The sequence below is a fragment of the Neopsephotus bourkii genome, unplaced genomic scaffold (genome assembly GCF_033783945.1).
Source record: "Neopsephotus bourkii isolate Nb327-2 ecotype Australia unplaced genomic scaffold, CSIRO-AGI_Nbou_v1 NB_1765, whole genome shotgun sequence".
Taxonomy (NCBI): domain Eukaryota; kingdom Metazoa; phylum Chordata; class Aves; order Psittaciformes; family Psittacidae; genus Neopsephotus; species Neopsephotus bourkii.
The window spans coordinates 3,411,580-3,439,347 of NW_026902239.1; the positions used below are offsets into that span (position 1 = coordinate 3,411,580).

At 39.2% G+C, this 27,768-nt stretch overlaps 2 protein-coding genes across 21 annotated transcripts in view; one reads left to right on the forward strand and one right to left on the reverse strand.

The window, feature by feature from the left end:
• REPS1 (RALBP1 associated Eps domain containing 1) overlaps window positions 1–27,768 on the forward strand; it is a 499,053-nt gene that overhangs the window by 55,177 nt on the left and 416,108 nt on the right. For 9 of the 15 annotated variants that reach the window (XM_061378178.1, XM_061378183.1, XM_061378185.1 and 6 more), the window contains 8 exons: window positions 75–147; window positions 2,371–2,489; window positions 3,269–3,333; window positions 4,162–4,347; window positions 5,737–5,832; window positions 6,375–6,523; window positions 7,153–7,258; window positions 8,305–9,650. In XM_061378178.1, the coding sequence (XP_061234162.1) occupies window positions 75–147; window positions 2,371–2,489; window positions 3,269–3,333; window positions 4,162–4,347; window positions 5,737–5,832; window positions 6,375–6,523; window positions 7,153–7,258; window positions 8,305–8,373 (863 nt within the window). In that variant the 3' untranslated portion in view covers window positions 8,374–9,650. Of the gene's footprint in view, window positions 1–74; window positions 152–2,370; window positions 2,490–3,268; window positions 3,334–4,161; window positions 4,348–5,736; window positions 5,833–6,374; window positions 6,524–7,152; window positions 7,259–8,304; window positions 9,651–27,768 lie in introns of those variants that run through there. The other 6 variants (XM_061378187.1, XM_061378192.1, XR_009729212.1 and 3 more) reach the window with 5 other exon arrangements.
• On the reverse strand, window positions 134–27,475 carry CCDC28A (coiled-coil domain containing 28A). Of its 6 annotated transcripts, none has more exons than XM_061378194.1 (6): window positions 27,321–27,475; window positions 26,286–26,480; window positions 22,612–22,775; window positions 21,134–21,288; window positions 20,422–20,444; window positions 18,666–19,408 (listed from the first exon to the last, which is right to left on the reverse strand). In XM_061378194.1, exons 2-6 carry the CDS (start codon window positions 26,441–26,443, stop codon window positions 19,354–19,356), a joined length of 555 nt encoding a protein of 184 aa, XP_061234178.1. In that variant the 5' UTR covers window positions 26,444–26,480; window positions 27,321–27,475; the 3' UTR covers window positions 18,666–19,353. The 6 variants fall into 6 exon arrangements, with proteins under 6 accessions (XP_061234183.1, XP_061234178.1, XP_061234181.1 ...); XM_061378197.1 differs by having other exon boundaries at window positions 27,332–27,411; XM_061378198.1 differs by lacking the exon at window positions 27,321–27,475 and adding an exon at window positions 26,880–26,902.

Genomic DNA, 27,768 nt, shown 5'->3' on the forward strand with positions numbered 1-27,768 from the left:
TCTGTTACCTGTATCTGTTGGAGTATATTAATGATTCATAACAAATATGAAACTTCTTACTTTTCTCTTGCCAGCAGATGGTTATAGCAGTTCGGACTCGTATACTTCAGATCCAGAGCAAATTGGAAGCACCGTAACGCGGCAACGGTCAGTAGAGTAGCAACTGAAAAAAATAAATAAAAGCTGGTGAAAGAAGCCCATTCTGAGCTTCTGTTGTTTGACAACGAGTTTGTAAAATGAGGGCGGAATAGAGTCTTAACACTCAGGAATCCGGAGTCAGTCTGTTTTCTAATGCATTAATAATGTGTGCTCTTCCTGTTCATGTGTAAAGTTAAAAAAAAAGTGGTCTAAAAAGTTATTTGGGATTGGCCAATCAAATGAAACTCCACATTCAGTCAAAAATCTTGATAAAGACTCTCCCTCAACACAAGGAAATATAAGAACAGGAGATCATGATGTTACTTGAAACCAATTTTTTGTGTTTTTAAAATCATATGAGGTATTAATGGAGAAGGACCTTGTGACTTTGCAGCATACAAGAAAAATAAACATAAATAAATACCACCGCAGTAACTGAATCTCTTTTAATAAGGGACTTTTAGTAAATGAAGGGCAGTCACAGGCCCAAGATAAACTAAGGGATTGGGGGAAGCTATGTAAGCACATAACCAACAACTGCATCATTTGACATAAGAGAATGTGCTGTACTAGCTGGTGCTAATTGTTCCCATTAAATCTGCCTGAATAGGATTAAAAACCAGCTATGCCACTAACCATCTTACAATCAGTTTCAGAGGTAAGGTTCAAAACAAAAATAATTAGGGAGACTTCAATAGCAAAGAAAGATTTGCAGTTGCCTGTCAGCACAGCAGCTTAAAACCTTTTTTCCTCCATTATATTTAATGGCAAATTTGGTTCTGTCTTGCTTTATGTATGTTTTTGCACTATCAATATGTTAGTTTCAACATGTTCTTTTCACCTCTGATATTTGTGTTAGGTTTCTCTTGCTGAACTTGTGTAGATAAGTGAAGCTTTATGATGAGTTGCTGCTTAATGCCACAGGCAGCTTCTGTCCAGACCAGGCAGTTCTGGCAGTATCCATCCAGGAAATTTTTCTCCCACTGTCTTTTACTTCCTACCACTGCTATTTTATCAACAGATTGCAGCTTTACCTACAGAGATTACATTGTCCTTAACCCTACCATTAGTCCATAGTACTTTTTTTGAATTTTCAAAAACCAAAAACTGACAAGATTATGTCAGATAATAATACTTCAGGAGTGCCCTTAAACCACTTTCTCCCTTTAATCCTACTTGCGCCTTACTAGAGTAGATAGATGGATGACCCTAGGACTCAGTGTAATTAGATTTTCATTTCATCAGCTGGATATATATACATTTCATCAGTGTTATATACAGAAGAATTGTCTGTGAGAGTATATTAAGAGAGTAAATTTTTTCTCCTGTGATAACTCACATTTCTCTCTGGACGAATTTCAAGTTCTGTGTGGAACTTTGGTACCTCTTACCTTTCCTAGTTTTGTTTTATGGTAGTTTCAGAAGAACATTGCAGAAGTCAGTTGTAGAAAAGAACTTATCAGTTATTTATGAGTTGAATAATAGAGTAGTTGTATTCCTGTCGGTGATTCAGTAAATCTGTCTTGCTCATGTTTAAGTAGTTAGGAAGCTTGTGCAAGCTGCTTTTAAATGGAAGGTGTACACAGTAATTCCCACTCAAAGGACTTGGGCGCTATTTCACCCTTCTATCCTTTTTGCATGTGTGCTCGATGAACTTACAACAGGTATCCACTAGATGGTGATCTGACCTAGGAAATGAGTAGCAATGCTGCTACCTGGTATATGGATTTGGAAACTTTCAGGCAGAGAATTAGATAGCTATTTGAGATAGTCAGCTCAATATGCATTGAGGCAGGTCCAACAGAAACTTCATATTCTTCATTGACATTAAACTTAACCTGTTTAAAACCTAATCAGGATGTTGAGTACATCTTCCATACTTTGCAAATTATAGTGACTACCATCTGGATGCAATTACCATATTTAGGATTCTGTGTTTCTGAACTATTATTGTTTAGGATGTGTGTCAAGCTATTGATTTTGCAGAGATAAATTACTTGTGGTAATATAAGAACAATTAGGATAACAGGTTTAAGAAAATGGAAATATAAAAACAATTGTGAAATCGAAGGATATCAGAAATTTAAAACTGATTTTGTAATCTGCAAATTCAATGGCAGTAAGGCTCTTTTCCATCTGTCAAACTTTTTTTAATTGTGTACTTTGAAAAGCTCTTGAATTTTAGTTCTGTTGTAGCTGCCTAAAATCACTATGGAAACTTTTGTTTTGCAGATCGCATTCAGGAACATCTCCAGATAACACTGCACCCCCACCACCCCCTCCAAGGCCTCATCCTTCTCATTCTCGATCATCATCTTTAGATATGAACAGATCCTTTTCAGTTACCCCAGGTAGATATACCCTGTTGCTCTTGTATGTTATGCTGTTTTTCAGCATATATATTGCTGAAGCATACCTTTCTTTTTTTTTCTCTGAAGAAAGATTGTGTCTTCTGAATGAAAAACGCTGAAAATCGTGTTACTCTTTCTGTTTGTATAAAAATGTATAGTCCACTTTGCTTAAACAGATAATTTATAAGTAAATTCTAAATGCTGGCATTGTAGTCCTTTGGGTGAATGGGGGGAGCAAAGTCAGGCAGTAACATTTTGGTGGTGCACCCATGTGCAATGAATTGCATCTGCCAGAATATTCTCAAGTGAAGATCTTTTGGTATCAAATGTATTAGAGAGGGGTATTAAGTATTTCGCCTCAAAGGAAATATTAATGCTTACTTCTGATTCTGCTTAAGGGTTTTTATTGTACTTCTGATTCTGCTTAAGGGTTTTTATTGTACTTCTGACTTGTCATACTTTTCAATCCAGGATCACAGAGTATGAGAAAATGTGAAGGTGGTGTATAATGAGGGTAAAGCAAAAAAAGAAAGGACTAAGATCAGCAAAGCATGACCGTGTCTGTACTTTGAGCTGGAACAAAGGACAAGATCCATGTTCTGGTTCCTTGTTTTGTCTGTTGCAAATTTGAAAGGAGGTGCCATTACAGTTGTGGTCAATGTGATGGGTTAATATGTAGGCAAAAGCAGTGTTTCTTCATGTTGACAAGTCAAAAATATTAGATAGCACTGTAGCATGAAGAGTAACAATCTTGGCCAAATGTGATGCCTCTTTTACAGGACAGCAACAGGCTGGAGTTGTTGCCTATCCCCCTGCAGTGCCTCCAAGACCACAGCCTTCACAGGTGATGATGTCACTTTTGAAAAAATCATACTATTAGTGCATCATTTCTATCTAACTCTGAATTTTAACTTATCTTTAACATGAGTAGCATTGCTTGGTATTTTTGAAACCACCAATTTGTGAATGATGGCAAAACCTAGACAAGCCAGATGTTAGCCTCTCCTGAATAAAGAACTGCTTCTGGTAGAACCATGGAAAGGGATTAAATTAGACAGTGAAAAGGAATGAGTGGCTCTGGAGCTCTGAGTTGTAGGAAAGAAAGTCACACTTTCACATTTCTTTACCTGTCCATGTTTAGCTAGTAGGTGTTAACACAGACTGAGAGCAGTCTTTAAAAGTTGCAAAATAAGTGTTTGTCTTCCATGGGTCTGGCATAGGATATAGTTTTTTCATAATATGACTGCTCCCTAAAGGAGATATCCCACTTCTTCCTTTGTCAGAGAGTTTGTAATCTTTGCAGTCCTGGTTGGTTCAGTTGCAACCAGAGTTGGTTCAGTTGGCTGATTTGGTAGAAAACAAATCTTGCATAAGTTTGGGTTTGGTGTGTTTTTGGTGTTTTTTTTTTCCTTTGTCTCAACCAGCTGAATCCTTCAACCGCTCTGCAGATCTGACACTGGACAGATAAAATTGGTTTTCAGTTGCTTTGCAGCAGCATCTACTTCCTAGAATCTGAGTTACCATCAGCTGAAGTCAGTCAATGGGCTTTACTTCCTTTTCTCTTAAAGTTTTCCCTATTTTTATAAACACAGAGTGGTCTCTCTGTGTCTTGGATGAGATGTGCTTTGTCCTACTGACAATGTCACTAAATACTTTTGTCTTTTTGTTGCAGGGTGCAGGTCCTCATGTGCATCGCCCAGTGGATGCTGAAGGCCTAATAGCTCATACCAGTACCTCACCTCAACAAATACCAGAGCAGCCAAATTTTGCAGACTTCAGCCAGTTTGAGGCATTTGCTGTTTCAGGTGCAAACAAAGAGGAAGATGATGAAATTGAAACACACTCAGAAGTCTTGCAGGTGAGCAGAAGTGAAGATCTTGTAAATTGCTTAACACCACCAGCAGTTATGAGAATTTCTTAAAACCTACTTCTGCTGTTTGAACTCAGTAGTTTAGTGTTTTTAATGATGTCCCAATCCATTGGCAGAAAGCAATTATGTTACACATTGCTACATTTATTTAGTAATAGCTAAATACCTAGACAGAAGTTCTTTTCTTTCAGTTCTTAATTGTAATTCGAGAGATTTTGTACTTATTAGCATGTATGTGCACAAACATCATTGTATTGGTGCATTTAAGATTTTGCAGAGGCAAAACTTTTCTTCTGCTCATTCTTGTCAGCCTTTCAAATGACTTCTAAGTCATAAACTAGTCTGTCTTAATAAATGAGATGACAGATATCGTTAACTTCTGCTACAATTCCATTAATTTTTTTTATTCAACACTGTTGGAGAGACATCTAGCCTGAATAGAAGTCTAGCATCTTTCTATAGTAGATCATCAGAGATGTTTACAAAACCTTGTTTCCTACTACAGACACAGGACTTAAAAGTTTGGAAGCCTTGGGGTTATTCCTATTAATGTCATAATAGCAAACTACTATTACACAAGTTACTTTGTATTTTCCTGTCATAATTTGTAGCCTTCACCCAGATTGTAAATTCTCTGGCGCACTTCGGCATCCTCAGTTGCAAAAGTACCTGTGGTGCTTTAAAGTTCTCCCAACTATCAGCAGCATGTTCTTGCTTCCCTTAATCGGGAAGGTCAATGATGTAGAACTGTTTGAGGGCTCTCCATGTACCTCATTGCAAAATCAGCTGCATTAGCTTAAGCTGCCACTGAAAACTGCTGAAGTTAAGCTTGCTGATTGTTTTGTACTGGGGTGGACAGGGAACAGTGGCATTGTGCTCCACTGGAGGGATGAACCTTTGTCAGAAGAGATGGATAATGGTGGTAATGTAGTAGCAAAAACAGCTGTAGCATTTTATCATCAGGCCACAGCCTCTTTTACTCTACAGTGCCTCATAACATTGGGGTTTTGACTTTATTTCGAGTAAAATGCTTGAGAGCAGAGTACTTTCAAATAACCATTGTCTCTTTCATAACAATTTTATATTCTGTATTGAATCTTAACTTCTCAAAAGACAGGTCTGGCAGGAAGTACAGGATTTTACTTGTGCCTATTCTGTAAGCTGCTTCCAGGCCAAACCAGTGTTTGTGACCAAGATAGTTTTAGATGGTTTTATTTCAAAGCATGGTTTTATTGTTGTATTCCAGCTTGTCCTTCTAAAGAAGACTTGAATTTAGGTGTTAACTATATTCATGTATCAGAACACAGCATATTGACTGTTGCTGAATGAAATATTTGTTGAGAAGTAGTTTTCTAAATATAGTGTATATCCCCCTAGGTTGAAAAGCCCTCTGATTCTGCAAGTTCTCTTAGAGTTGCCAAAGCAGATGGAAGAGTTGAAGACAAAGCACCTGCTAATGTCCCCACTAGTGCGGTACGCAAAGAACACTTGGAAGGAGAGCGTAGTTGTCAGATGCATATGAAATTATGTCTGGTTTGATTTGTGACAGCAACTCCGTATGCTTCCACTCGAACCCAGTTTCCTTAGATCCAGTGTGGGCTTGAAATAGGCATGTGTGTGATGAATTTTTGCATCAGATGTTCATGATTACCTTTATTGAGATAGCAGAAAATGAAGATCCTTAAGTGTTCAGATTTTTGAAACAGCAAAACTTTTAGTGCAGAAATTGGTTAACAGAAGCTTTTTTTGTTTGGTTTGTTTTGGTTTTTGTGTTACATAATTACTGGGGGGAAGGCCTGTTCTGAGATGATGTGTATTTACAATTGACTGCTTGCACAGTTTTTTCAGACCATATGAGAATGCAGCTAGATGTCCACCAGAGAATATCAGATGGGTTGTAAATTCAGTTAACTCAGTAACTGGTTTTAAAAGCATGTAATGTAAAAAAGCTACCAGGTTATAATCCAAGTCTAGTGCAGTTGTGAGAATTGATAGGCTGTGATTTTTCTCTCTAGGGTAAAGGCACTACCCCGCTTGCTCCACCACCAAAGCCTATTCGCAGAAGATTAAAATCAGAGGATGAGCTAAGACCTGAAGCTGAGGAACATACACAGAAAACAGGTGTCATAGCTGCTGTTCTTGCTTCACAGCCATCTATTCCTAGGTAACCCAAGAAGTGTATAAATACATCTGTTACTGGAAACTTTACATTAAAACAGCATACACACTTTCTGTTCCAGGAGCTGCAAACAACTTCACTGTGTTTGAGTTAGATTAATTTAACAGTTTAAAAGTTTTTGGCTTTTAAACAAGATCATCCCAAAGCCTCTGTTACTGGGAGACTTTTTATTGGTCTTGGATTTTGGAGTATCATCTTTGTAACTTCTGCAAGTATGTTGGAAACAAGTGGCAGAAGTATTAAGATGTAGTGTTGAATTTCAAATAATGGTAACTATGAACAGTCCAAAATGTGCAGTCTTTGTGTCCTAGCTTGAAAGTGGGACTGTTGTGTTAGTCACTTCGAGGTAAATGAATGTTGTACCGTGTGTTGTGGCTTTGGAAAATGGATTATGGTAAGTTTTTTAAATCTGCTGCTTGTTCTTTCATTGAAACTAAATGTGTGGTTTCCATGCAGATAAACAATCGAGCCAAGCAGAAAAGGGAAAATAACAGTGTAACAAATTTTTTAAAAAATTAAAGAGGAGTTTGCTCATTTAAAAAGGAGATTATGATAAATTAGATGTTCAGCTAAGTTATGAAATTACTTATTACAGTACTTCTATATATTCTTAGGTCAGTCGGGAAAGACAAGAAGGCAATTCAGGCATCAATCAGACGTAACAAGGAAACCAACACTGTTTTGGCCAGATTGAATAGTGAACTACAGCAGCAACTAAAGGTAATTCCATAGTCTTTGTCTCTTTAAGAGAAGAGCCTGAGAAGGCAAGATGTTAGTGATACATAATAATGGGCATTTCTGCAAACCAATGATATACATAGTAGAGGATATCACTATAGAATATTTAGATGGTTTTGTAGACCATGGAATATACCTGTAAAATTACAAAGGATGCTTTTGCTACTACAAAACACATTTTTCAATGTCCTGATTTGCCTTCAGCTACACTAAAAATAAAAAAGCAGAAACATTAACTTAGTATTAATAATTCAAGGTAGCTGTTGTGGTCATCAGATACTCTAAAAGCAGTATTGAGAAGAGCAGCTTTCCTTCCTTTGCTTCTGAAGGAAAAGCAAACCTTAAGTCTTGGTTACTTTCAAACAAATACAGTAATCTGGAATACAAAACTTGTAGCTTAATAACAACAATAGTCATCTGTTTATCTAGGTCAGCTATTATAATTTTGGATTTATCTGTAGGCACCATCTTAACAACTTTCTCTTGCTATCCTAAGATATCCAATATTACTTATGAAATCAGTTAAAAACCTTAAATGTAAACATGAATAAATGTGATACTGCCTAGTCTGAAAGATAAGCCATTCTAAAAATTATCCAGACTGAGTTTCACTTGTTACTTTTTATGAGAGACAAAGTATGTAAAAAATACATAGGAGGAAAAACTGGGGGGAAATGGCAAGTTTCCAGTCCTTTAACTGAGATAAGGGCTTGCCCCTTAACATTTTAAACTTTATTTGAAAATGCTATGATTGGTTTTGCAGCTGGTTACAACTTTGTGGGTTTGGGTTTTTTGAAAGAAATGAAAGAATACTAAATGGCTTTTCCTTTTGAGCAAAGTGTACACTTTCACTTATGACTAAGTACCAGATAGCCAATCTTTTCTTCAGATTATGGGAAGAGTTCTTCAGATTCTAGAAAATGTTAGTTCTCAGAAGTGAAGCTGATGTTTACCAGTTTTGTTTGTATGAGGATATTTTGGAATGTTCATTCACTGTGGACAGTCAGTAGAAGATCTTTCTTTTGTAGGATGTTCTTGAAGAGAGAATCTCCCTGGAAGTCCAACTGGAACAACTTCGACCTTTCTCTCACCTCTAAGCCTACTCCCGTTAACTGTGAATTTACTAATTTTGAAAGGGGTATTGGTTTCAAAGCCTATTTAAAGATCCATGCACTAGCTCAGTGCACTCTATTCTACATTAAATGTTGTGGTTCTGTTTTGCCAATTTGTCCACTTTTGTATTTAAGTATTTTAATTTCAGTACAGAGAGAAAAAAAAAAAAACCTTTTCCTTGAATGTGACACTGCCTCTCACATCATTTTCTGTGGGTATCCGTGGTCTCTGTTGGGCTTGAGTTTGCAAAGTTTGTCGCCAAAATTTCCAACTGGAATTTTTTAGTGGTTTCTTTTTTCCTATTGAAACATCTTTGCAGAAGAGGATTGCTAACCAGTTGACTTTAAACTTTAAGCACATAAAGTCTTCTTTCACTATGGCATTGATCTTATTGTGCCGGAAAAGAGAGAAACTGTCATTGGCCAATGTTACTTCTCAAGCTGCCTTTCACAATTGGAAAGTTGTTCACAGTTCTAGAAAGCCTGCCTCTTTGCAATAAACCAGCTTTTTCAGGTTGAGAGGGTTATTGCAGGCTGTTTGCCACATCATCTGGATTTTATTTTGTTTTGTTGCATACACTATAAAGTATGTAACCACAGATTGCCAGGTGTTCACATTTTATCCATTCATGATCCTGACTCAGCCGCATGCATATGAAGATTTATGGTACAATTGGTAATCTGTCAAACAGACCTTTTTCAGCCCTCCCTTTTGCGAAAAGAGTTGGGTGTAAATCTCCAACGTATTAATTACACATTACCTAAGCACCACCTGTAATTGCATGTTTCACACATTACCTTTTAATAACAGATCACATCCACCAGTCTTCACGATAACAAATTGTACTGTCAAGTAATGTGTCAATACCTCTATGAACTTCTAATTCCCAGCAAAAATAAACAAATAAAACAAAAAATGAACAGTTTGCTTCTTAGGAATTCTGGGGTACCTTCTGTCATCTTGTTTCCAGGCCTTATTTCTCTGGCATATAGACAGGCTTCACCATTAACAAACAGTTCCCTGAGTGTATCCTGCTATTCAGGTTGATGTACTGTATTAGGATTTGTTGTATATTGTACGATACACACCTTTTGATCTCATATGTAAATTTGCATTAATTGCTGACTAACAGCAGATATTCTATTTAATGGCTTCTTCTGGCTGTGGGATCATAGATGTTTAACTGCATGGATGTATCTCTGCAGAATCAGAACTAGCAACTGTGTGATTTTTACACCAATAAAACAGCACAATATTTTAATTTTGTTGATTCATCTTTACCTGGGAATTGAAACTCATTCAAATAGGGGGGGGAGGGGTTTATTGCCAGTCTAAAGGGAATTTTTTGTAGTTTTGTGGCCTGTACAAGAAACAGTTGATCCATAATCCCTTGCTCGTTTTCTTCCCTCATTTTTTAGCTGTTGATCAGAAATGATTGAATTCTCTTGGTAATCTGTGGCTAATATTCCTCTTATGAGCAAATTTAATACGGTTGTTACTTCTAAAACCTAAATACTACCATTGACTTGGGTCAAAGTAATCTGTAGTTCTTTAGTTTTCATTTCTGTTTTCATATCCTTGAGCATACCTTTCAAAATTCAAGCAAAATGATCGCCTCTTAGCAGTCCTTACCCTCACTGTCTCACTTCTGCGTTTAAATGAAATTTTCTTAACATCTGGTTTCCTTCCAAAAGGATAGCTCAAGTTAGTTTTTTTCTGCTGGATGTGTTGTTTGTTACAGTGAAAAAGAAGTATTTGTCTTTATTGTTATAATTTACCGACTGGATAATCATCCTTTTATTGCTATAACTATTCCGACATTTTTTCCCAAATGTTATGTACATTTTGCAGACAGCTTATGTATATAGTCCAAAGCAAGATTCCCTGGAGCGAGAGACACAGATGCCATAGCTGCATGAAAGATGGTACTTCCTTTTTGCACGTAAGGGGATTAAGTTATGATAGCTAAATATGTGTAAAGGTTACATATAAATTACATTCCAACTGTGTAGATAATCTGCAAAGCTTTGACTTAGAAAATATATATTTATAGATACATACACATACATATACATATATTTTTTAAAAAACACCAAAACCTACAGAAATGCAAAAACCCCAAATAAAACCCAAACCACAAAAGAAGACACAAAACAAAACTGAAAAACCTTGAAGTTGATGGACTAATGATTTGTATTATAACTGCCAAGTAGCAAGAACAGTGTTTAAAAAAAGTGGGAAAGTGTGGGTTGCTTAATGAAGTTAGATTGTTGATTTCAAACCCCAACTGTATCTTGTCCAGTTTATTTTAAAGTCAAAAATACATTTTTAAAATAGTACTATTTTCATATTAATACTTAAGTATTAAGCCTGTAACAGCAGGGTTCTTAAATCAGAACGTTTTAAACTTTAATGTAAAAAGCCTTTTACATTCAAATGTGACATATACATACAAATTTCTGTAACATCCATATCTTTCTAGTAGAATAACACGAATATTGTGTCTTGCCAACAAGTCTGTTAAGAATTTTGTGGATTACTTTTAATGCATCGTTCAGTACATTTTTAACCAGTTCTTCATGATCAGAAGAGCTTCTAACTGAAAAGTTGTGTCTTAAGAACATCACTGCCAACGATGTTCGTAAGTTACCTCATTTAGTAATGTAACCAAACTTTAATCCCTTATAAAACAATTTTCCTATCTTCTGTGTTTGATCTTGATCCAGCTACTTAATGCATTCTTTTTTAATGAACTTAGATTGTAAGCTCTTTGGAGCAAGGAATTGCGTACCGTACCAGGGATGTGCTGCCTACATTGCAAGTATAAACATAGACTACTAAATAGTATGGACTGTGATTAACGTACCCAGCTGGGAAGGATGGATGGATGGACAGCAGCATGCATTTCTGAAACACCTGAAAAATGTTTTTCTTTGGACTCTGTGATGGGAAGAGTGTCTGTTTTCTCTTTGATTTATGCTTCCTTTGTTTCTCCTGCTAATGCGCCTCTTTCTTCATTCTACCTGCTTTGGAGTTGCTTTCTTCTCCATTCATTGCCTATCTTTGGACAGCAGAGCAGATTTCCAAAACGCAAAGGTAAAAAGCTGAAAAGCCAATTTTTTGAGCAGTATTTCAAGTCTGCCCAGGGTAAGCTAGTGTTTTCAGGTTTTTTTTGTATTTCACATGCCCCTCATTTTACTTGCAATTGTACAGTACATGAACAGGGCGATCTCTTATTACTGGAAATGTCTTATGTGGGATAAACAAAGTTGAGGTTATAAAAACTTAAAACTAAAGAAAATAAATTTGCAGCATTGTTTCCTGTGTGAGATGTCTCTGTCCCTTGTGGATGGGCTGCGCTTTGTTTCTGCTCTGCATTTAGGGCAAAGGTGAGTTAACTCTCAAGGCTTCAGCTATGCATGGAGTTTGTCTCTAAATGCAGCTGTACAGATGACCTAATCTGAATCACTTTTTCCTAAAAGAAAAAAACCAAAAACAAACCAACCAACCAAACAAAACAAACCAGCCCACTGTTTCCTGACTCATTCTAGCCTTAGTTGCTAGTAGAATGTAGTTTCATGGAATGGTGACATTACAACAAAAACATCTTACTCCCAAGTGAGTAATAACTATGCAATTCTTACACAAGTTATTTTTCAGTCTTCCTCAGAGTATTTCGAACATATTTGCATGCTGAAGTTGCTTAAATACCTTATAAAGCAGTTCATGTGCAGTTGAGCATTTATACTCCCCAGAGTTCCGTTTTCTGGACAACTTAATTTCATAAGCAGAATTCTAGCCTGTTCTGCCATGCACATTGCTGTACTAATCATTTATAATACAGCTCTCTAGAATAAAGCACATGATAACTAAGGACTTGGTTCTCTAATAGCAAAAAACCCCACCTATTTTAAATGTGTTCTCTTAATGGTCTTTGAAAAGAACTGTTGTTGGCTGTATAGAAACAATGTTATAAATGCCTATATATACTAATGAGATTATACAGCCTAGTCCTGATAAACAGTACTCATCAAAGTACAGTTTTATTTTTACTTCCCCCCACAGGAGTCTGAATTAATTGCTTTTCAAAATTCAGTTCTGTGTCTCGGGAGAAGATTTAGTACTGTGTAATTCCCTTTCAATTTGTTTTGTTTGTTTGTTTGGGGTTTTTGACAAAATAGGTTTTAAAGGTGCAACTCCTGCTTTAAAGCCAGATTGTACACTAGTAGTACCTGGTTGTACATGTTACTGTATTCCAAAATGATTTTTACAGTACTTTTTTCCAGCTTACTGATACTAGGTATTCAGTGTCTTGCATTTAAGTTATTGTCAGAAACAGCCCTTGTTTCATTGTAATACTTGGATTCAGAATCGTAACACTACAAAGTGCTAAATTTGTGATCTCACAGCTTAAGACAGTGCTGTCACATGTTTACTGCATATACTGTAGCACAGAAAGCTAGATAAATTTTCCTCCATCTCTGTTAGAGTATGTTCTTGTCACTTCCATTCTTACAGACATGAGGCATGCATCTAATCTGGAAGGAGTTGAAATTCCTCTGTCATTTTGACTGGTCTTGATTATGAGCAATCTAAGAAACGGACATCAGAAATAATGAAAGCAATTTTAAACTGATGTTCAATGTTATATTGATGGAAAAAAAAAACATTCTAGTAATACTGCTGTTGAACCTTACATATTTGTTTCCCTGCCTCCTGCCTATAGGATACATCCTACTCTACAACACATGTAAACTCTTGGGTATATCCCATATAGCATGAATGGTGGATTTTGCTTTCTGTTACAGAACGTCAGAGGTCCAGCTGATTTTTCTCTCTTTGGTTCAAATAAGATTTCATTTAAACTGACAGAAGAGGGCATGTCCATGGGGAGGAACAAGTTAACTTTGAATCAGTTCACTTGTGAAATCAGTGTGTTCTGCAAGGAGCCTGTTGTCTTTAGTATCCATTCAAAAGGCAAATAAGGCAGACTAGTATTTGAAAGAACAGCTGCCTATTGAGAAAGGAGGCAATGTCCCCCTGACATTCAGCTGGGGGAGTAGGGTGTGGAATAAGCATTACAACAGTTGCTGTGAACTGAAAACGTGTGTGTGTGTGAACACTTGTTAAGGGCTTCTGAGGGTCTAGCACGTATGATTGGCTGTGTCAGGCTTGGCAAAGAGGTATGTATAGTGAGTGCTTCAGCAGTGTATGATTTCTCATCAGAAGTCACAAGGAATTGCTTTGGGAACACCTGCTGTGTCTTAGGAGTGTGTTTCGTTCAACTGCCATGGAATTCAGCATAAGAGGTCATAAAAGAATAGTAAGTCCTTTTGCTGTAGAAGGGTACTTGAAAGTACCTGCCTGCACTTTGGAGATAAAGCAAGAAAGTTCCTGTGGAAAAGCAGTTATTAATTCAAATGTCATTTTATCAAAATTGAGAGGCTGGTCATTCTGATGGATTTTATGGTTTCTCACAAGTTATTTCCACAGGTGGCCTCACTAACCAAGAAAAACACTAAGACTGGTAATATTTTAAACTTTACGGGACAAAAACTTCAAATGTTTTGTGACTGCTTTTTTATCCTTTCTTCCTAGAGCCTTTTCAATGGAATCCTTTGACAATTTAAAGCTTCCTTTTTTGTAAATAGCTGCGAATGTGCAGTAGAAGGAAGACACTTCTTCCACCTGTGGAAAAAAACCCTATGTATTGGTTTAAGTGGGGTTGCATTTCAACTGTCAAAACTGTCCTGATGTGAATTCATACAAACTGAAAACTGGCAAAAATTGAACTGAAAATAGATGATATTGATCATTCTCAAGCTACAGTTTTGGGTTTAAAATTTTTTATCAAGATGGCAATATGATGTATTATTTGATTTTTGTGGCCTCACTTTAAAGCCAACGGTAAGGATAAGGTTAAAAGGGCTTGAGAGTAAGAAAACTTTTTTTTTTTTTTTTTAATTGTAAAACAGAAGGGCAAGGGCCTTATAATTTAAGCTGTTCTGCAGTTACTCAGATACAGTTAGCCATTAATGGGAAGAGCATGTGTTCTTTGCTAAGTAAATACAGGGCAACCTGTCAAATCGACAACTTGAACTTGAGTTTAAAACTGTATCAGCAGCCTCGGCCATCAATAAAACCTTATTAAAGCATTTTAGATTTTGTTCTGGGATAGAGCAGAAGTTGTACTGAAAATGTGGTGTCAGTGGTGTTGAAAGGAAGCTGTATTTTCAGTTTTCCTGCATGAAGCAGGGACCTTTCCACTCTGAGGATGAACTCCTGGTGCTGTTAACTTAGTAGTAGGGTTGTATTTCTGTAGTGTTAGGGGCTAAGAGCTGAACCCCACCTCAAGCTTCGCTTTGTTCTGATGATGGTTTAAACGAGAAAATGATTTCCCCCCCTGCTCTGTACACCTATAGATGCTTTTTCCTTTGTCCAGAGGGTAAGAACAGAGCATTATGTGTTGTTAAAAGTACACAGACCAAAATTATGTATTCCTTGAGGCATTCAGCTCTGAATACTGCTTACAAATTCCAATATAAAAATGGTCTCTAGACACCTGTGTAGCAAAAAGCAGCACTTGCTACAGAAATACTGGCATGTGCATTTCTATATGTATTTTCCTGGTTGTTTTCATCTCCTAGCATTTATGTAGTAAGCTGTAGCTTAAAAATGTATGGAAAACAGCATAAAATATTTTCACTGCTTCCAGGCTGTACCTCATGATTTACACATTATTACCCTGTGGTTAGTCCTGTGATTCAGAGGTACCTTATTATGCAATATGTTTAAGAATTAATAGAAACCTTTTTGCATTTGAGTAGGAAATACATTGTTTGCATTAGGCTTTTGAAGTTGTTCATTGGTCTAGGTACTGTAGCTTGTGTCAGCTTTTTTGACTGGCAGAAGTCTTAAATGGGTATGTGTTACAAGGATTCTGGCTGTTATGATTCTGGTAAAAGCTTTTCAAGCAAGTATTAAGGATGCAGTCAAGCTCTACTGCAGTAATAGACTCCTGAGAAAATGCTTCTGAAGGCTTTGCATCCCCAACCTATGGCATTCAGCCATAGGTGTCTAAATTCATCCTACAGGACAGACTGTGAGAAGCAAACTTGGCTCATGTAATTTCATGCCGCCTTTTCTTACAAGAGTCCAAGGCCATCTGTGTGTGTGGCACTGCTCCCATCTGAGCTGTGTCTTTCTGACAGAGGTGTGCCTGTCATTTAAGAAGGTACAGTGAGCCATGAAACATTGATTTGACATAAAACAGACACTGAAGCTGCACCCAAGGAACTGACGGGTAGGTGGGTTAACCAGCTCTAGCCTCTGGGTGCATGTTACACTGGCAGGAGAGCAGAATACCTGAAGGCATGGACCAGGTCACACGCCACACAGGGATAATGCCTGCAGTCTGTATCTATAACTGTGTAGTGGTGGATAAAGCAAATACTAATTGCTTTTCCTTATTATCCAACAATAAGGTGAATGCTTTACCCACAAATGAGTCAGCATGATGCTTGGTTGGATTAATCATGCAGTCTTTATCCCAGTACTGTGCGTAGGTAGTGACTCCTATGTGGTGGTTATGTTGAGTTCACAAACCTGAGCTGTGCTCATCCAGTCATCTGTTTGCATGTGTTCAGAGTGGTTGATGAGGTTTTAATAACTTGCAGGTTCCTAGTCAAAACTGAAAGGAAACTAGGTAAGTTGTAAGAAAGAGCTAAGCTAATGACGCTATTCTTTTCAAAAAAGGTTCCCTGTTAACAGATTCCTTATTTTGGGACTTTGAAAATAGTAAAAAACGGACAGCGGAACATCTGTTTTGTGAACTTTGGTTTGGGTCAAAATTCAAATTCAAGCTAAAAATTATCAAAACTGAACTGAATCTAAAGAGAGCCAACTAGCATTATAGGGATCTGTACTTATTCCAGACTCAGACCTGCTTACAGCAATCATATAGTACACTGTTATTACAAGAAATTTGTTGAATTAAGAGTGGTTGACCTTCATTTCTTAGTGTTATGTAAAATGTCACTGTCAGAACCTATCTGGGAAGGATCATTAGGAAAAGTATTAATTTAAAACTGATTTTCTTTGCTGTAGGTCATAAACTGCAGCTTTCATTTTTATTATTCTTTGGAATCCAGACATCCTGCACTTAGTCTGAGAACCAGACCATCAATCAAAGGATATGCCTGGAGTATGCCATTCACTGGGAGCAGACACACGCCTTTTTGAATGTTTGACCATGCTGGCAGTTCTAAAAGGAAAAATCCTAGTTTGTTTGCATAGTAATTCAGGCTCAGTTGTACTTCTGGCCTTTTGTACAGAGAAATGGTGAGAACGGACAGTTAAGAATCCTTTGCTCTTTTCTTGTCTCCCAGCTTGGCAGTATAAGCTCTGGTGCTTCTCTGACTGGAGGGTTATCTTTGCATTTGATCAGTCTTTTATAGACTCACCTTCTGACCAGAAACAGAGACTAAGCAACAGCAGGCAGTCTTTTTCAGGTAGTTTCTGTGTTCAGCAGCTACTTACCACAAGACACATGGCTAATATGGGTTCTGGTCTAGGGAGAAGAGGAGGAATGCCTTGGTATCAGTGCCAGGGAAAGTCATGTAACTAAAGGTGTAAATATACGTAGTACAACAAAGTTGTTTGTTAGTGTGAGAACAGATATTGAAGTAACTAAGCTATTGTTTCCTCCAGGCACTAAGAAATACTGTTTCACTTGCACCAGTTTTGTCTGACCAAGTTCAATTAACCCGTCACCTAAAGGCTGTTCCAACCTAAAGCTCTTGCTCTGTGTCATTCATGACCTCCCATCAGCAGGCAGGCCCTCAGCCATGTCTGGGAAAGCAGGGACTTGGCATACATGGGGCCTGCTCTGATGTCGTGTTCCCACTATCAAATGCTTTATGCTAGTTAGTGCTTTGAGCAATTAATTGTGGATTTGATGTGTACTCATTCATCTTGTAGCTGTTTCTTACAGTAAGTGAAGAGGGCTGTGATGAAGCCCATGTCTTGTGATGACGACAGTGAGATGCACAAGCACAGATCACTGACAGTGAATTTAATTACTTGTAATTAAAAAAGAATGAATTTCCACTATTGCTGGCTATAAAACATGTTCTGTGTTAGTAATCCTAAACAGTCTCTGAACTCAGCATTTGCATATGGACAGAAACAGTTCCTGTATGTGACCTCTGACATGAAGTGCTGGATCTGATTGCACGAGGAGTGATGAAACGTGAGCACATTTGTACGGAAAATGCAGTAAGCCCTACCTGGTAGCTGAATTTGATACACATCTTCTGTGCTCAGTGGCCCTGTGATAGATGAGCTCCTTTCTAGAAACAAACTACACTTAAAGCACCCGTGACACCTACAATAGCCGTAGTGGTCAAGGAAGGGAATACTTGAGGAAATGATCCACTTAAAAACAGGATGTGTGGTTTCTTATCAGAAACTTGAGCCTTCATAGGGAAAAAGCATACCCGTGCCTGCTCCTGTCCTAGGGCAAGCATTGGGTTTTATTGCCTTTTATGGGAAATGTGTCATCCCCTTCAGTTTTTGTGGGAAAGCCTAGAGCAGAACTGCAGTAATCATATACCTGTGTTTGAAGAAATACCAAGTTTCTGTCTGCTTTGGGGAGGTCAGGAGAGTGAGGTTGCATTTTTCTGTAGTGAATAGAACTAAAATTAACAATACAATGCTTCAAGAGTTGAAGCAGACGAAAAATGCAAAGCATCACAAGCTGATGCTTCAGAATCTCTGTATATACTGTGTTAAAGGTGAAGCACCTGGAACCACAACATAACCCTGACAAACTGGGATTAGTAGGGATACGGAATAAGCATTAACAAAATATGAAGAATGTGATGGAATTGTGAAGTCTCAATATGTTGCATATTACTTATAAGACTCTAACTAAAGTCTAGCAAATACTTTCTATTGCTTTAATTCTGACTGAACTAAATTTACAGGTCATGATCCAAATTTAACCAGGCTACTTTTTAACCCACACTCTTGTGCCTTTGCTCCTTGTGCCTTTGTGTTAACACAGTTGTAGAACTCAACCTGCCAAAAACTAACAGCAAGCAGCGGGTCTTCACACAAAATAAGTCTAGAACCAAAGGCATAGTTTGATGTACCAGGATACAAATGTTGGATCTAAAACCAGCTTGATTTTACCCTACTACAGGATTTTTTTTCTTTGTGAACACAATGAAGATACCAATACCAGGCTGCTTATAAGACAGGCATGACTACACAATTGCTTATACTGGCTTTATTTACTGTTTACCCAATTCTGGAATTTTACAATCCTTCCTCAAGCTAGCACACATGCTAGTTGTAATCTAGTGACATTCTATAATTATTCACAGTAATGGAAAATAAAGTAAACTCTGCAACCATTAAGACCATAAAAGAACTTGGACCTGCTTAACACAGCCAAACAAATAGCAGCTTCTCTAAATGAAACACTGTCTATTTAAAATGTTTTACTTAATTAACAATAAATTAATCTGTGAGATCACTGATCAACAGAATACTAAAGATAGCGTGCAGACTGTCTACATACTGATCAGACAGGCAACATCGGTACCTTGATAAAAAATGGGGAGATGGTAATGAACTTATATACATACATCATTTTCAACCATACAAACAACACTGAGCAGAAAAAAATGTACTTTCACATTTGCCCAGTTTTTCTATTAAATAAAGCAATAATAAAAAGCACAGCATCACAATCATCTGTTTAAAACTCTAAATACTGAGTACTGGCATAATGCAGTGCTCAAAGAGGAATGTGCAAAAAGAAACACCTGGATTTGCACTTTGATTCTTCAGTGTATAGAATTAACACCAAACACGCACAAACCCACAAATGTTCCAGATTCCACTGTCAGGGAGGGGGAAAACCCAACAAAAGAAAAGCATCTGACAAAGCTGTTCTTTCAGCCTGTGGCACCATTTGGAATATCTTGAGCATCTGCTAAATGTAGTTTTTGTCTGAATCAGACATTAAGGAATAAAAATTTCACATATAGATAAGGTATAAACAAGATAGCAATGTTACATAAAACTCTGCTCAGTCGTGTGACAGGTATGCGTCAGTCCAATGACTTCAGTTCCTTTGTGTCCTATGCTAGTTTCCAGCCAGCAGATTAATCTTTCTCAGTAAGATGTAAGTATTACATACCTCCAGAATTAGTTGGCAGATGAAGGGGGATGGCAGATTATTTTTATCACTATTACGTGATATTACTGTCACAGTATACTTGTGTTCTTTATAAGGCCTAGCCTTAAACAGCTTTCCACAGAGAATGTATATACCAGAGCCATATCTTCAGTCCCACCTCCCTCAATGCATATGAAGTGTGTAAACATCAGAAATAACCAGACCACAGTATAAACTGAATGCAACACTCCTCAGCTCTGTTCTTATCAAAAATATGGTGTAAAAGACAAGCTAAGAACATTCAGCTTTATCTTCTTCTGGGAGGGCTTATCCAATTACCAAAGCTCAGCTGAAGTATTTGACTCAACCATAGTCTGACCTTAGAAATAATTAATTAGGTCAGTACACAATGCACATTAAAATCAGTGTAAATAGCTACATGTACTTCTAGGAAAAAAATAAAAAGCAATAGGACTCAGAATGCTTCTGTGTACTATAGAGGGAAGATTTTTGTGTATGTTTGTTCCAGGATATCTCAGCTAGACACATATAGAAGGACTGTGCTTCTGACAGACTCTGCCACTGACTGTCAATGCATTGTCTGAAGTGGTACACACTAGCTAAGTGAATCACCGTATGAAAAAGCAGCCTGTAATTAAAAGTGTTAAGATCCAGCTATTTATGCAGAATCACCTAGAATCGTGAGGTATTACGGTACCAGCTTAAAGGATGTTATTGAGCAATTTGTTTCCTGTAAAGACACTAGTTACTGGGGAAATACACTGTAATTCAATTATAGTACACAATAATTATAATGCAAAATAGACATCTAAGGAAAGGATACATAGATGAATTCAGTTCTTCTAGCTGCAATATAAATATAGAAATTATCAGTAACAGCATTTCAGTTAGTCAAATAAATGCTGATATGGTGAAATAATTACATTAAACTGGTGAGAAAATCACTAGTAGTTTGGGCTAAAATGTGTAATTTTATTACTAAAAGCAATGCAAACCTGAACTGAATTCTATACCAGGGCTCAGTCCCAAATTAGGTTTCAATCTGCTGATCTCAGGAAATTCAAAGAAGTTTAAAAACAGAAAGGAGAAATTGAAAGTGTAGAATTTTTGCTATGTGTGGTCTTCCACACATTATTTTTATATATATTCTATATATAGGTTTTGCATATAAATATATATATTATATATTTTATAAATATATGCTTTATATATATATATATAAAATTATAATTGGGAGGATGGGCCACAGGGAAAATAGTTGTAGTTCCCAGATACATGGGCTGCCTCTAAACATGCCTGAAACCTCAGACAGTTTACAGCTAGACTGCTCCACTCACTCAAACAAGCAGCAGCCTATAAAAACAGAACAAGGTACCATGTTTCCTCAAAACTAACATGAGGGCAGGACTTACATCTTGGCTCATTACAGAGCTATATCCTCCTCAGCTGTACATCACTGCTCACCCAATAATGTTGTTTCCCTGAGCTGAGTGCTATGGGCAAAGTTCCATGTTTTCTGCCTACCCAGTACTTACATCTGACAGCAGCCTATCCAGGTTGGAGTCACTGGCTAGTTTTCTTTTATCTTCAGGGAGTTCTTCCAGCTCTCCATAGAGCTCCAGGTTGAGGCGAGCAAGTTTCTCCTGCATACTCCGCACATGCTCCATCTGCTCTATGGAACATTCATTTCCTAAAAGGATGAGCAATATCACAATGATAAAGAAACCCAAGAGAGAAAAATGAAGGTGCAAAGGTGTAACTTTTTACATCACAGAAGAGGCATTTAAACATCAAATTTACAAGTTAATTTGCTTTCTCACTGATTTCTCCCCATTTCAGTGCTGAAGTTTGTCATCTGTCTGGTTTTGAGATAACTACTGAATGAACTAACTGGGTTTTAAAAATGTGTTTTTTCTCTACTTCTGAATTTCTGTGAAATTAGGAAGGCCCTAGTTTTTAACTTTGAGTATAATCACAATAAATGTCCTTTCTAATTTTGGTTAATCTTGGGGTTTGTTCCTTGTAATTGACGGCTTATATAACTCTTCTCAGGTGCTCTTGTAAAAATCACTGTGGAACTAACATGACATGCCGACCTAACACTAAAGTTGCAAATGCACGTATGCATCTTTCTACTTAGTAGAGAGAAAAGAAGGAGGCAGAAGAGCATCATGGTTTTTCTGAACCCTCCATCGACTTGTGAAGTAGTAAGAAGCTAAGACAGAAGAGCAAGCTGGGTAAAATGCAACTTGTATTGGATTCCATAAAAGTTGTTACCAATAGTGTTAAAGTGTTAATATGTTACATAAGTGTTATCAGGTGCTAAATACAGTTACTTTTTATTATTCTTACACTTTCAAAAATAAATGGCTTGAAACTTGCTATCTTAAATCCATAAGCCAAGGTATTGCCTTTGGAAAGCCATGCTGGAAGGAACAATGAAATGGCATTTGAATAATCTCACACCAAAGACGACCCTAAAATAGGACTATAATTTAAAAATGCAGTAAGACCTATTAATTATAGAATCATAGAACTGTTAGGGTTGCAAAGGACCTTAAGATCATCTAGTTCCAACCCCCCCTGCCATGGGCAGGAACACCACCCACCAGACCATGTAACCCAAGGCTCTGTCCAACCTGAACAAGGATGGGGCATTTACCACTTCTCTGGGCAAGCTGTTCCAGTGCCTCACCACCCTCACAGTAAAGACCTTCTTCCTTGTACCTTATAATATATCCTTATATCTTCCTTATGTCTTATACCTGAACTTCCCCTGTTTCAGTTTATCCCTTGTCCTATTGCTACAGTCCCTGATGAAGAGTCCCTCCCCAGCACGCCTTGTAGGCCCCCTTCAGATACTGGAAGACTGTTAAATTTCATTTCATATGGTGGAGTCCACTATTGTTAACGTGGCAGCCTGTCTGTACAGCAGCACACTTGCTTGCAAATGTTACCATCATACAGGTATAAAAACATACAAACATTGCATACAGACAACTCAGACACTTACCAAATGCTTGAAGTTTGCCAGAGTGGAAATCATTCAGGAGACTCAGAAGTCCCCTTTCCATTTCCTGGACATCAGATACATCTGTGAGAAAAGAATGCTGGATTGGTGCTGCCTGTGCCCCTTTTGCTTCGCCTCCTGGAGGTTTGGCTTTCTCTTTTATTACTCTGGAAAAATACAAACAAACCAAAAAGATTACTTCCTGCTTTCACTTTCCCTGAGAATCTGAATGTAAGATAAATGTACATCTGGGTTTTGAAAATGAAATGGAAAATAAGTATATGTTTCAATTACTCCATTTAAATTAAAAATACAGATTGCCTGTTTGCCTGAAGATTAAAGAACAACATCGCTATCTTGACAGCTTGGTACTGCAGAATGAAAAATTCCAATAACCTGCTTTCTTACTAATAAGTACTGGGAAACATCAGTGAAGCACATGTGTGTTATGGCCACCTTAATACGCTAAAGATGACCAGCAGTGACACAAAAAAGGCATCTGCAAACTCTCTTCAAGTCAGAGGGAAAAACCCTCAGCAAGCATATGCTCCTGTTCTCACAAACACCTATAGACTGCAACCAGCCTGGAAAACAACTTGCAACAATCTATACAGGAAGGTGACCTTGTCTCCAGGTAAATTTTCCTAGTTCCTATCCATATTAATGTGTAATTGATATGGAAGCTAAACACACAGTTACAGCTGGACAGCCAGATATACTGCATCCTAACCTAATACAATTCAGGTAAGGGGCTGTTTTCAGCCCTGATTTGCCCATCCATGCATGCATGCAAGCAGCCTCTCTCATACGGGCATGGCTGCTTCTGCAGCCTTACAGTAAGTCTTTTCAGAACTGGATTCAGTGAGAAATTTTGATACTAAAAGTTAAAATTTAGAATACTATGGGATACTGAATAAAATCACAGACTTAATAAAGAAGCTTTATTTAATTAGTGAAGATACTAGGGTTTACAGCATACTAAGCCGCACCCTTCCCTTGAACACTTCCAAGCTCTGTAAGTCATAAATTCTTTCCTATGGGAAAGAAAAATTCTTTTTCCAGCCTAACAGTTTCTGTGATCTATAAACATCATATAGACTTCATAATCTATATGCTGGAACAACTAATGGTCCAACAATTATCGTATCTGGTTCAGCTCAGAGCAGTGTGTCTCAATTTAGGTTTAACTTTGGCTATTTCTACATCAATTTCGGACATCAAGTTAAGATTTGTGTGCCAGAAAGGTCATTGATTTTTTTTTCCCGCACCTGTATATAAGGTTTAATATAATACATTACCACTCTGGAAAACTTATTTTATTATAAAATCATAGAATAGTCAGGGCTGGAAAGGACCTTAAGATCATCAAGTTCCAACCCCCCTGCCATGGGCAGGGACACCTCACACTAAACCATATCACCCAAGGCTTCATCCAACCCGGCCTTGAACACTGACAGATATGGAGCATTCACAACCTCCCTGGGCAACCCATTCCAGTGCCTCACCACTCTAACAGGAAAGAATTTCCTCCTTATATCCAATCTAAACTTCCCCTGTTTAAGTTTTAACCCATTTACCCCTTGTTCTATCACTACAGTCCCTAATGAAGAGTCCCTCCCCAGCATCCCTATAGGCCCCCTTCAGCTACTGGAAGGCTGCTATGAGGTCTCCATGCAGCCTTCTCTTCTCCAGGCTGAACAGCCCCAACTTTCTCAGCCTATCTTCATACAGGAGGTGCTCCAGTCCCCTGATCATCCTCATGGCCCTCCTGTGGACTTGTTCCAACACCTCCATGTCCTTCTTACATTGAGGACACCAGAACTGCACACAGTACTCCAAGTGAGGTCTCATGAGAGCAGAGCAGAAGGGCAGGATCACCTCCTTCGACCTGCTGGTCACACTCCTTTTGATGCAGCCCAGGATACGGTTGGCTTTCTGGGCTGTGATCACACACTACAGCGGGATCATGTTCCTTTTTTCATTGACCAACACCCCCAAGTCCTTCTCCACAGGGCTGCTCTGAATCTCTTCTCTGCCCAACCTGTAGCTGTGCCTGGATTGCTCCGACCCAAGTGTAGGACCTTGCACTTGGCATGGTTAAACTTCATGAGGTTGGCATCAGCCCACCTCACAAGCGTGTCAAGGTCCCTCTGGATGGCATTCCTTCCCTCCAGCATATCAACTGAACCACACAGCTTGGTGTCATCGGCAAACTTGCTGAGGGCGCACTCAATCCCACTGTCCATGTCACTGACAAAGATGTTGAACAAGACTGGTCCCAACACCGATCCCTGAGGGACACCACTCGTTACTGGTCTCCAGCCAGACATTGAGCCATGGACCACAACTCTGTGCATGTGGCCATCCAGCCAGTTCTTTATCCACTGAGTGGTCCACCCATCAAATTGATGTCTCTCCAATTTAGAGACAAGGATGTCATGTGGGACAGTGTCGAATGCTCTGCACAAGTCCAAGTAGATGACATCAACTGCTCTATCCCTGTCCATCAGTTCTATTAGAGCCTTGCAGATCAGGTGAAAACTAAAATACTCCTACTCTGCTATCATAACTACAGTTCATTTTCACCTTATTGTGTCCATTCCTGCTTGGAAAGTTCAAGGAATTGTCTATACTAGCACAGCTTGCTAAACTTGACTTAATAATTGGGCAAGAAATGTCCCTTCCCAAAACTTAAAGTGAAAAGGACCTTTTCTTCTCTAGCCAGTATTGTGGACTGCACAAAATTACTTTCTAGTACATTCTATAATAGCGTTGAGGCTTGACTGTACATTAAGCTGCAGTAACCACCAACTTATAGCACAATACATTTTCCCTGAAAAACAGCAGACTTTACATTGCAGAAATTCATTACTCATCAGGCCAATACTGGATCCTTCACACAGACTATCTGTGCTTATGATGACAGTGCAGTATTTAATCTTCAGCTAATAGAGGACAGTAAACTCAGCTGCCTCTCTCTAGCTAACATTTCACTTTAAAATTCCTCTTCACTCATTTATCTACTGTACCTGCCATGGACAAGAAATGTGTTTTCTAACATTAAGGAAAATCAACACTCTCAAACTCAAACACAAACTATTCCAAGAAGGTGCTTTTTTAAGAGCTGAAAGTCTCTCTCTGCACACAAGTATGGCCTGGGAACTACTGCTGCCCCTGCTGATAGGTCCCAAAGCAAAAAAACACCAGGAAATTCCACTTCTAGCACATCCTGTTCAATTCACATCCTTCGTTTCTTGCCCTACTCATCAGTCCCATCCTTGCAGTCATGTATTTGTTCTTCACAGTTGCACGTATGTGGCTCTGCCATCTCCCACACAATGCCCACATTTGCCATATTTGATCACCCATCTCTTGTCTTTCACCAGTCCCATTAGGCTATCATCTTTTCATTTAAGCTGAAATATGAGTCTGCAGCATTGCGTAATAAAAGCTTACAAGAGGAGTGTTGAGCACCTTCCTTTTCTGTAAAATAACCATTCTGTTGTGTTAAACACAAACTGCTTTGCTAAAAAAGACGCATCATCAAAGAGTTTCACAAGTCTGAAGCTCACCCTTTACACTCTGCCCCAGCCACACGAAACACCCTTTCATCCGTCTGAACAGGGGCAGGTTTTTTGCTCCCAACTTCCCAGCTTGCAAGACGCTCCCAAGCTTACCGTTTTAACTTTGGTTTTTGTACCGCCGGCTGTGGCGCAGGATTTGAAAAGGCTGTGCTTTTACTGACCGGCACTGAGTTTTTCTTGGAGTTAGCAACCTGAGCAGGGTGACTGGTAGATGATTTGGGGCTCCTCCTCTTGATCTTCCTTTCTTCCATTGTTTCCAGTTTACTGCATCTAAACTAATCTCGTGTCCTTCAAAGGGAAAAGGAAAAAAAAGAAACATCAATTAAAACTGGCACTTACAATAAAAGCAAGGGAAAAAACAGGTCACAGTGCATGGACATACAGCTTTACAGTTTCTTCAAAGATGAGCAGTCACTCATTTATTTAAACAAGAGAAACCAGTTTTCAAAAGCTGTCCAGGCCTGCCTGGTTTGCAGAACAGGCAAGAATTCAAATCCTTACACTACCTTCAGCCGACAGGTACCTCAATACGATCTCAAGCTTTCCATCCCATAGATTACTGCTAGAAAACACCGTGACTAGTCAAGTCCATGACAGCCAACACGAGAAACGACGGTGGCATAAGAATGCTGTGATCCACCCTCACCAAACAACCTCCGCTAAAGGGAAGGCTAACAGCTTTCTCACCACTCAGCTGATGCCCGGTTATCGCTGCGGTTACACACGCATGTGGGCGGGACAGGTACTGCTCACGCTATCATACGTGCTATTATGGGCTCTAACTCATGATCTCCACACCTGGGGAAGCGCCTCCTCCGAGATCCCCCGCTGCAGGAGGCGACAGAGGGTGCCGTGAAGGAGGCACAGCGTTGTGCACCACACCTAAGGCCGCTCCCGCCTGTGGCGCGGGCGGCCCTAGGTGCTCACCGCCATTTTACAGGTACGGAGGTTCGGGACGCCACCGGCCACCCCAACGCCCGCAGAATTACAACCACCGCCCCCCGCCACTCGTTAAACGCCCGGCGAAGGGCACGCCCCGCACCCCTGGCCAGCCCCGCACCCCTGGCCAGCCCCGCCCCCCGCCCGCGCGTGGACACCCCCCCTTCCCCAGGTCTCGCCGGCTCTCACCCCTCCCCTACGGAAGCGGCGGGCTCCGGTCACATGACCGCAGTTAGGGGCGGAGCGGCCCCGGCTGCCGCCCTGCGAGAGGCATTGTGGGAGTCCCGCCCCCGGGCTCACCGTGCGGGCAGAGTGACTACCGTTCCCAGAATGCCCCGCGGCACGCTCTGCGCATGCGTAAGAGGGGCGCTAACTCCTCCCCTCCCCCCCCCCTCCAGCGCGAGGCCGGCGTAGCCGTTAACGGCCGAAAGGGGCGGGGCCGTGCTGACGAGCAGCTGGGGGCAAAAAGGAGGCTGGGGGTCTCTGCCGCGACAGCCGGCTCGCAGATGGACAGCTGTTTTTGGCTGCGGGCCCCGTCCCTTCTTGCTGCTATGGAGCCCTCCAGTGTGCACACGCGTGTCCGGCTGGTGACGGAGGCGTCGCTGGCCGTGCTGGAAATGCTGGTGAAACAACGAAT